Source organism: Eublepharis macularius, chromosome 10 (genome assembly GCF_028583425.1).
Source record: "Eublepharis macularius isolate TG4126 chromosome 10, MPM_Emac_v1.0, whole genome shotgun sequence".
In the NCBI taxonomy this organism is placed as follows: Eukaryota; Metazoa; Chordata; class Lepidosauria; order Squamata; family Eublepharidae; genus Eublepharis; species Eublepharis macularius.
Genome location: NC_072799.1, coordinates 31,432,285 through 31,442,538, shown reverse-complemented (window position 1 = coordinate 31,442,538; position 10,254 = coordinate 31,432,285). Strand labels below are relative to the sequence as shown.

The following is a 10,254-nucleotide window of genomic DNA, read 5'->3' as shown; positions in this document are numbered from 1 at the left end:
GTGAAAGCAAGTCTCAGTCATCTCAAGGACATCGCGTTTGCAGCCCTTACTCTAAAGTAAGTCCCGATGATTCCAAGAGGACACTTCCAAGCAAGGTTGCAGCACTTACTTGGGAATAAACTCCATGGTGCACAGTAAGACTTACTTCTGAGTAAACACGAAGAGAGCATCGGCCTGTCATTTGTGCGGTGTGAGAACCTCAGATATGGGCTTCTCCCCCCTCCCTCCCTCCCTCCCTCCCTCTCTCTCTCTGTGTTTTAAGAAAGCCGGGCAGGGTATCCTTGCTTCTAGCAGGCATCTTAGTCCATCCCCTTTTCAGGTGGACTTTGCACCTTAACTTGGTTTTTGAGTTATAGAAGGGAAATGATGTCACGAAAATGACGACTGTGCTCATTCCAGTCCAGCTTTCATCTTGTCACGAGTAGCTGGTTTGTTCTCCTTAGTACGGCGGAGGGGATTGGTTCCCGCTTGTCTTCAGTCCTCCATGCACACAAAATAGAGGCTGCAATCCTAAAACCACTCAATGGGAAGTTCTCTCGGACTCAGTGAAACCTATTCCCGAGTCCGAATGCGCAGCTCATAAGATGCGAGCTTTCTGTTTCCTTTCCACACCTAGCTAGGGCTATCCCCCCTCCCCCAATAACACGCTGTGTACCACTTTAACCTCACAGAACTTAAATAACATGGTTATTTCTTGCAGGTAAGAAAGGTGTCCGGCTGAATGCACACGGGTAATAACAATTTCTTCACGCAGCTCGATCCTATACATGCTTGTTAGGGAGTAAAGCCCACTTAATTCATTCTGGCCTTTCAGTCGGCGTGTAAAACGATTGCAACCATAAATTACAGAGAAGGGCGGAGTCTTTAGTTTTCTGCTACTCCTATAAGAAATCTTCAATATACTGACCAGAAGTTTATATTGCTCAGTTAATTATTTCTGTGTGCTCTCTCCTTTTTTTTTTTATAAAGAAAAGCTTTTTTCTGAAGCTAGAGGAGTGTAAACAAACCACACAACCCCCGCATTAAAATTCCTCTTTTCAGATCAACAAAACAAATTTTCCTATGTATTTGCTCCCCCTTCTCTCTAAGAAGGGGGAAGTCTTAACAAAGCAGCCCTAGAAAAAACATGCTTGTTCCAGATTTGTATGAAGATGTTCAGATAACTATTATTTGCCCTCTCTGGAGACGTTTCCTTGGGGAAGGGGAGAGTGAATTAGAAACCTCCACCCCTCGGAATAGCAATTCCCTTCCCATCCCTCGTCGTTTCTCACTCAGCCATCTCCAATGATCATGATGATAAATATAATAAATAATAATAATAAACGATGCCAGGAGAATTGGGGGTAGGGGAAGGACACGAGGGGCAACCATCAAAGGGATTCAAGTGTAAACAGTCTGGAGAAGGGAGTCTTTCTTGAGCAGGGAGGGTAAAAATGACATTTTTGACCTATTTTCTGACTTTTTCATTTATTTTTGCTGCACATATCCAGTCTCTCCTACTTTATGACTCTGACATATACCTTTCCCTTGGGTGGGACCTGCAAGAGAGGGGGGTCTTGTTTTAACTTCACTCCCCTTTCTCAGCTTTATGTGCTATCCTTGCGCCCAGGTTTTCCCCACGCAAGCCATCCTCATTTACTCTTTAAGCCGGGTTTGGGTTGTTTTTCCTCCCCTTCTCCTCGGCATGGATCCATTTCCTTTTCTCTCCCTCTCTCAAGAGCATCTCTCAATGCGCTGTCAGTCAGAGCAGCGGCTTCTCTTTCATCTTCTTCCCCCGCCTCCACCCTTTCAAGCCAGCTAGCGAGAGCACAAGGTGGGGGAGGAGGAGTGGGTGGAGGGGATGTTAAAGTTACATTACTGGTGTGAGGGAGAGGGGAAGAGAGAGAGAGGCGTACACACACACACACAGGCTCTCCACTTCACTCAGCCTGCGCGCTAAGCTCAGCCAAACTGCGCCAGCGGTTCAAGAGCCGCTGCAGCCTCTCCTCTCTGGAGCGTGGGCGCCCAATCCCCACACAAGAGAGAATTTCGGTCCCTCACAAGGCAGGCAAAACTGCAGGAGGCGCCTGATCGGTGCTGGCGCACCTGTGTGGACTGCAATGCCGCGCTAACTGGATGAAGAGGAGAGCAGCTGCTGCGCTTGAGAGGTGAAGGCGAACGGAGTGGGCTGCCCGGTTGGTGGAAGCCAGCTTGGCAACAGTCTTCGGGGAACGAACTTCGGGTTTCTTTTCGAAGTCACTTTTCTCCTGTCACACAAGAACTTATTTTTTTCTCCTCCTCCTCCCCCCCTGAAGGATTTTTCTATACCGTTTGTAAATATTGCTTTCCCTTCTTGGAGAGAGTCGCGGAGACCGAGAAGAGCGGAGGAAAGCCAAGAAGAAAACTCCTGGCAAGGGACAAAGGCAAAGCCCTGGTGTGTGTGCGCGCCTTTCCTTTCTTCCGCCCACAACACCCCTTTCTCTCCCACCCCACACCCCCCGGTGAGGTGTCGCTCTGGTATTTTGCTTCCATCGCCGAGGTCTGCAACGGGAAACCTCTTCGAAAACCTCCAGCCAAACACTCCCACTCCCGGTTTCCAGGAGTAGTAGAAGCGGAGGTTCTCCGGCTGAACCCCTCGTCTCTTGTAAAAGTTTTGCTTTTTTTCTTTAATATTGGCTGCGCTTTACCAAAAGAGAGCTACTGAGGGGGGGGGGGGCAAAGAAGAACTGACGAGGAAACCAGCAGTCTCTGAAAAAAGAGGAGACAAAACAAAACTGGAAGAGACGCAAAACTTGCCCAGGCTTTCCTGTCTTCTGCTGCTACAGACACAACAAAAACCGGGAAAGGGGGGGGGGGGGGCAGAGCGGACGTTCCGTTTCTTTCCGCCTTAAAAAAAGAACCCAAGATAGACTTGCAGTGCTTTGCTAAATTGAGTCACTCCCGGCTACACTCATAGAAATAAATGGGCTTCAACTGGATTAACTCTGTTTAGGATTGCACTGCTGGCCGCTTTCCCCTCTCCCTTGTCCCAGGTGTCTGAATCTGCATGGGACAGAGCAGGAAGGAGGGCAGCGTGTTCGGGACGGGAGGTGCGGGGGCTGAGAGTAAAGCGAGCTGATTGTAAAAGACTTTTAACTTCAATCATTCCTGTTATTCCTCTCTTTCTTCCTGTCCGCCCTCCTTTATTTTTTTCCCCTCGGGGTGGAGCAGCCTCGAACGAGCAACGACCATGCCTCAGCTCTCGGGGGCCGGAGGAGGCGGCGGGGGGGATCCGGAGCTTTGTGCCACCGACGAGATGATCCCTTTCAAAGACGAAGGTGACCCCCAGAAGGAGAAGATCTTCGCGGAGATCAGCCACCCGGAGGAAGAAGGAGACTTGGCCGACATCAAGTCTTCGCTGGTGAACGAGTCGGAAACCATCCCCAACAGCAATGGGCACGAGGTAAGGGAACTGGCAGCGAGGGGAGGGGAGAGAGAGAGAGGTTTTTGGCGTGAGTTTGTGCGAAGGCAACAGCTGATGGAGTGGAACAAACTTGTGGAATTAGCGACAGCCCCAGAGTCAGCAGGGCGCACCGGTGCAATAAAGTTCTGTCCAGAGAAGAGGCCGGTTCCACTCTCTGGGTGGGCTTCTGGGAAAGATGAAGGGGCGGAAAATCTCTTGTGCTTCCTCGTGGCTGTGTAGCCCCCTTATCTTAAACAGTCGATCAGATTTGCCGTTAGTAACTTTCCTGGATCTCTTGCAGTCGAGTGGGCGGTTTTAATATTTGGAGGCCATAAATGAGCTGGCTTTTGAATGCTCTCTTTTAAAAAAAAATCTTTACGGATTTTTGTTTCAAGTGCCGCCGAAAGAAATGTCAGGCAAAGTGGAGGAAGGGTGTATGCAGCGTGGAAAACGGGAAACTGTAAGCCGCCAAGTGGGATACTGTTTTGACCACGGCGCTTTGAAAGCCGATACTCCTCAGTTCCCCATGAATGAGTAGCAGCGCTTGGCTTGGAGAGGAGGAAGGGAGTGGAGTTTGGCACGCTGCTCGCGGCAGCTTTCTACTCCTTTTCATTTGAAAGGGGGGCGGGGGGAGCCAGAAGAGGCAGGCACGCACCGGAGTTGAAGAGCAGCGGTTGTATTGTTGGTCCGATGCTTTCATCTTCCTCTTATCCTCCCCAAGTTTGAAATATTCTGCTGGCGATTCAAGCGTGGCTCTTGTTTCTCGTGCATTTGCTATCAAGGCTGAAATGTAAACCGCCAACGTCCTCCAAGATTAAAATTTCTTTGGTGCCCTATCCTAAATATTATCAAGGTTGCTCTAGGAGGTGCCCTTGCTTGGATGTGCGCAATGAGCAAAGAACAGAGTACACAGGGACACACGGGGGTATCTGCAGGAGCTCCCTAACTCCAGAGGGAAGAATAATGTGAGGAGGGTGTTGAATCAGGGCACCAGGAAAAAATGCTGGGGAAAGCATCCTCCAGAGGAGGGTCTTTTGTTAGGATACAACTTTTAAAGCCAGTCTTCAAGTAGGTTTGCTATAGAAGCCAAATTAGCTTTAGGGCAGGCAGACTTCCTTGTTGCCAAAAGAAATATCTGCAGTATGAGCTGATTCATGCATTTACAAAACTTGCAAGTCAGCTTTGGTTAGTTGGGGGGTGGGGAATGAACTGGGGAACATGAGCAATTTTAGGCTCCCGTAGTCCAGGGGCTTGATCATTAGAACTAGAAACTGCTTGTTATATGGGGAGGGGGCCTGTTTGTTGCTATATCTGTTAATTTGATGAAGGTCCTAAAGTTTTGGTCAAGTAGACAAGATGGCTGTTATTAGTAATACCATACCCAGTGCATAGTCTCTGAGGAAAGTACCACTAAAAATCACTGGTATTGGTAAACAAGGCTTCAGTTTGGGGTAGCCTTGAGAAAGTCATATCGCATTCAATAGGATGCTAATGTTCTACAGGATTTGACTGCAAATGTGCCTGTATTTGAATTGTTCATTAAACATCTGGAGCTTAGATTTGGGTTTTCTGTTTTCACAGATCTGGGTGTTTCTAGGTTGCACCTTGTCAAAAGAATGAAAAAGGGGCACTTTTTGGAGATTAGCAAATTCTTATTTTAACATGAACTTTTCTAAACCATTTTATCTGCATGTAGTGAGTATTGCTCTGGAGATATATAGTTGAGATTTTGAAGAGAAAACAGTTGTCAAAGTGTCATGAAATGTAGGAAGTAAAGAGTGAAACGTATGTAATAAGGAGCTAGTAATTTGCTAAACATGTCTATTATTAATGAATGCATATTAGTGTACTGCCGTTGGCTAATACTTTTTAACTTCTTGTCCTTGATATATAAATGCTGTAATGCGTGGCATTTTTTTTCTTGTGGAATATAGTATAAGAGGTCTTTCCTCCCTAAATCAGTTTTCATGGCCCAGGAAAAGGCAGGTTTGTATGAATCACAGGATCGTATAATAGCATTAGTCTAGAGTAGCCATGAAATCTCTTGGGTTAAAATCAGCAAGGTCAGAGCATTAGTCATAAACTCTTTAAAGGATTAACGTAAACTGTTAGGCAAAAACAAGTTAAAGTAGAACTTTTTTTGAAGTTTGGATAGTACGCAATGCCATTTTTCATTAAAATGTTTAAACATGTGTGTATAAAAATAACAGTTTTAGCAAATGCCATTCTTGTTTTGTTGAAATCACATGGCATCACATGTGTTCAACTACACAGTTCCTTTAACAGAAGAGGTGGAAGACAGGGTGGCAGCTTCCACTAGTTTCCTCCTCTTACTGCAGATCCCCCCTTTGTTCTTTACGTTGTTCTTAACAGTCTGCTCACCCCTTGAATAAAACTGGGGGGAATCAATGGGGAGCAGAAGGAGAGGAAGTCTTGTTTTGAGAAGTCTGCAGATGGTGGAATACACACCAGGGAAGTTTTGCAAAATCAAAAAAAAAAATCACAGCACCTTCCACCCATCCTTGAGAGGAAAAACCTCCAAAATGTTTAAAGTGCTTCTGCTGTATTTAGTATGTTATCTGTTTTTATTATGGAAAAACTTAAGGTATGAAATAAGTAAAATTGAATGGTAATGATACGTCATAATTTTTTTTTGGCTAGGTATCCAGGCAAGGCCAGGCTCAGGAATCCTACCATGACAAGGGCAGAGACCATCCTGAAGAAGGTGAGGTTGATAATTACTTGCTGCAATTTCAATGTTATGGAGAATGAACTATAATGCTGTTAAGTATAGATACAAAGGACTAGATAGGTTCTGTTTTTTCCATGTTAAATGCACAGATTATAATAGCACACTTGGCATTCTGGCATAAAACAGTTGTGCATATTATTTATGTACTTGATCCATTTGAATATTGGCCATTTGATATTTTATTCTTATTTGGACATGCTCCCTGTGAGTGTGTCCCTTCTCTTATGTCACTATAACATAAGAATACTTCCACAACTCACTTCTCTCTTTGGAAGAAGCCATTTCACTAAGGCCTCCCTTGTCTCAAAACATGGTGTTGGAGGTATCACTCAAACAGCACATTGATTATACAAACTACCAATTGTACAAATGTTTTGTATGTCCCTTAAATCATTTCAGTAGATGAGATTTTTCAATGAGGTTGGATAGGCAGTGTTGTTGTTGTTGTTATTATTATTAATAATAACACTGCCTATCCAACCTCATTGAAAAATATAACAACAACATTTGATTTATATGCCGCTCTTCAGGACAACTTAACGCCCACTCAGAGCGGTTTACAAAGTAGGTCATTATTATCCCCATTACAAAACACCCTGTAAGGTAGGTGGGGCTGAGAGAGCTCCTAGAAGCTGTGACTGACTCAAGGTCATCCAGCTGGCTTCAAGCGGAGGAGTGGGGAATCAAACCCAGTTCTCCAGACAGATTAGATTCCTGCACTCTTAACCACTACACCAAAATTAAGGATGAGATTTTTTTCAGTGACCTTGGTGAAGCAGTTGTTAATGTGGAACATATCAGTTTAGATTTTTCGAAATGAAATGTTTTCTGTTGGTTGAGAATTACTCAACAATGGGAATGAAGGGTTAGGTTACCTTTTTTCAATTGTAACATGAAGACAGTGTAAAACTCAGCTCTTCAGTTAGGGTACTTTCAAAATAGCCATTATTATTTAAATTAGATATTAAACGGATTTAAAATAGAGTCTCCTGTATTCAATAGGCCCACCACTCGCAGCAGGGTGTTGTTGTATACTAACCTGGGTTGATTTTTTTCCTCTTAATTGCATCTAACTGGCATGACCAGAATGAACTTGTTCATGCTGCATGTATACAGATTACCAGAAGGAAGATGAAAACAAAAACAGTTGAGGTATTCTGTCTTTTCCTGAGAGACCTGAACATTCCGGCCATGCTTTCCAAATAACTTCTGATTTTTAGGTGTGGAGGTAAATTATTTGATACATTAATGATGGCTGTCAGTAAAATGACCATTATGAAAGTTTCATTACATATCAAGATTTTATGCCAGAATCAAGTATTGAAGAACATGTTAAATTGCAAAATAGATTTTGAGTTTCTGGGGAAAAGAGTGGCCTGTACATTTAAGTAAATAAATTAATAATTGTTTACCTGTTTTAATACTATCCTTTAAGAATTTTAAGTCCATCTAAGAACTTTAAAGTGACAAATACAGATAGCAAATATTCCCCATCCTCCAAATTTAAATATTAGTCATTTCAGGAATTTCTTATGCATTAGAAACTTATGTAGCAGTTTAATAAATACCTTCTGCTTTTCACAGGCAAACACACAGATGGCGGTTTATACAGTAAAGGACCTTATTCCAGTTATTCTGGGTATATTATGATGCCAAATATGAATAATGATCCATACATGTCCAATGGATCTCTTTCTCCACCCATCGCTAGAACAGTAAGTTCCTTGATTTATGTATCCATACTGAAAGAGGAAAAAAATTGGGGGAAAGACAAGCTTTGTTTACAGATTAACAAGCCTTGGGTTTTGGCAGGATTTGAGAGGAATGCTCACCTCTAATTAAGGTACTGACAGCGCATTCCTGCAGTTCAAGCTAATTTCTAACTGCGTAAAAGCTTTCTGGGAATTCTGAATACCCTACAACAGAGCAAAAGGCTTGAACCAGAAGCAATTCTGAATCATATGGAACAGTTCTTTGGCATGATTTTAATGGCAGGTGTGATTTAAGGGGGTGAATCTCCAAAAAGTGGGATCTCCTTAAGGAGATGTAAACAGTTGCCAAAAGAGGTCAAGCTCCTTGTAGTGGATATTGTTGCTGCATTAAAGAGGCAGAGGTATAATCCTAATCACTATCTTAAATATATTTGTGTGAAAATCTAGTTACCAGCAAGCAAATTCTTTAGACTTTTTGCTTCCTCTGAGCACAGCAGAGCATTGCCTCCATTTTTAACTTAAAGAATTTAAGCAATGTTATGAATGGGAAGTGATTTTAAAGACCTAGGTGCATTAGAATAGTGTAAATGAAGCTTGTAGTCTTCCAATCTGTGTTGACTTCTCAAGAGTCCTAAATGATCTTGATCTTATTTCTCTGTGTGTTGGGTATTAATATATATGAAAATTGTAGGGATTCCCCCCGCCCTTACTTAAATAACTTGAATGTGTTGAAGTGGAAGACTATCTTGGAATGAGGGCCTCGTGAATGTTCTCATATTTAGGTGATTGCTTTGTAACTTAGTAATACGTGATGTAAGTGCTGTAAAGTAAAGAACATGGCTTTATGCCCTGATTGCATTGTAAGAATCCTAAACCTGTTTTGCCCAAATTGAACATTACTTTTTAAAGGTGTAAATGTAAGATTCCCCAATACACTTGAAAATATGAACTTGATAAACTTGTTTTCAGTCCATGTTTTTTGCAGGCATGTTTAGGGGCAAGTTGAAAATGGTTGGACCTCTGTGACATTTGCAAAGCTGATGGCAAGCATGCTTTGCTACTGCACAATGTTTGAAATGGTCTTATGTTTGAGAACTTACTTCTTGGTCATTGAAATAGTGCTACTGTTTTCCATACAGTATGTGAATTTAACTTAAAATACCACTGACTTTGAGTCAGATGGGCTGATTGGCTTCGCAGTGATTTTCTGTACATCTACCTGTTTATACATTATATTTTGCTTTCTGATGTGACACTGGCATGTTAAAGTTGTAAATTCTTAATTCAAACTGATTTAAGTATGTGAAACAGCTGAAGTCCAACATTCTGTTAAACTTATTTCTTGGTTGAGCATTTTCTCATGTTTGTCATTTGCTTAATCTGCAGTTTAGTAATTGCTTTAGCTAGGTGTGCCTGGCATTTGCGACTGGAATTAGTTTTAGTTGAGAAACTTGAATAATGTGATTGTAGAGAGGAATTTAGTGAATAACTCTATTAATAGATTTATGTTGACAGAATCATACTGGGCAAGCCAATGTTTCTTGGTGTTCTAAGCCTCTAATTGAAAGTGACAATGGAGAAAGTGATAATGTATATATCTCTATCACCAGCAAATACACACATGTTTCATAGCTAACATTTGAGGAATGTTCTCCAATTGAAGATAGTAATCTGAAGCTGGGAACTGACTTTTTATTTTTCTGAAATCATAAATTGATATACAATAAAAAATTATTTAAAATGTGATTTAAATGAAAAGGGAAATAATGGATAAAATGGTGTGCTTTGGCATTCTTGAATATTTGAAGGACGCTGGTCATAAAAAGGGAAGAATTTATAATGGCTTTTGGAACACTACTGCATTTTTATTTTCTGTCCTATTTACACTCGTTTGGTTTTCTGACTTTAACCACAAGGCTACAAAGTTTGTGCTGTGTGTGTGGTTATGAAGGCACTGTGTTAGAAATCTCAACATTTAAAGAGGTTTATTCTTGCTCAGCTTCCCCGTAGCTCATGGGTTAGAAAAACAGTGATTTTATAAATACTGACATCGGTAGGGCACTTGAAGGGGGGGAACTATGAAAGTTATTGCTTAATTCTGACCAGCACATTGCCCCACCCACTCTAACCTGTATTTACCTCTCCCCCCCCACCCCCCGCTCCACTTCTTGTTCTGCAACCAGAAACAGACATGGCTGGAGCTCATTTATTTAGCAGGGTTGGCAGTTAAGCTCCTTTCCACCAACAAGTTTTTTAAAAAATTCACTACAGTTATATTTTTTATCCTTGTATTTATGTTTCTTTGGCAAAAGTGGATCCAGGGATACACATTTGCCAAAGTAATGTATAGTTCCTCCTTTCGCACTATT

General features: G+C 42.3%; 1 protein-coding gene across 2 annotated transcripts in view; it reads left to right on the top strand.

Annotated features, from left to right (window-relative positions):
* Positions 1-1,925: 1,925 nt before the first annotated feature.
* Positions 1,926-10,254, top strand: part of LEF1 (lymphoid enhancer binding factor 1) — a 122,093-nt gene continuing 113,764 nt past the window's right edge. For both annotated transcript variants that reach the window (XM_054990545.1, XM_054990546.1), the window contains exons 1-4: positions 1,926-2,413; positions 3,190-3,421; positions 6,083-6,146; positions 7,758-7,888. In XM_054990545.1, coding sequence (XP_054846520.1) covers positions 3,209-3,421; positions 6,083-6,146; positions 7,758-7,888 — 408 coding nt within the window. In that variant the 5' untranslated portion in view covers positions 1,926-2,413; positions 3,190-3,208. The remainder of the gene's footprint in view (positions 2,414-3,189; positions 3,422-6,082; positions 6,147-7,757; positions 7,889-10,254) is intronic.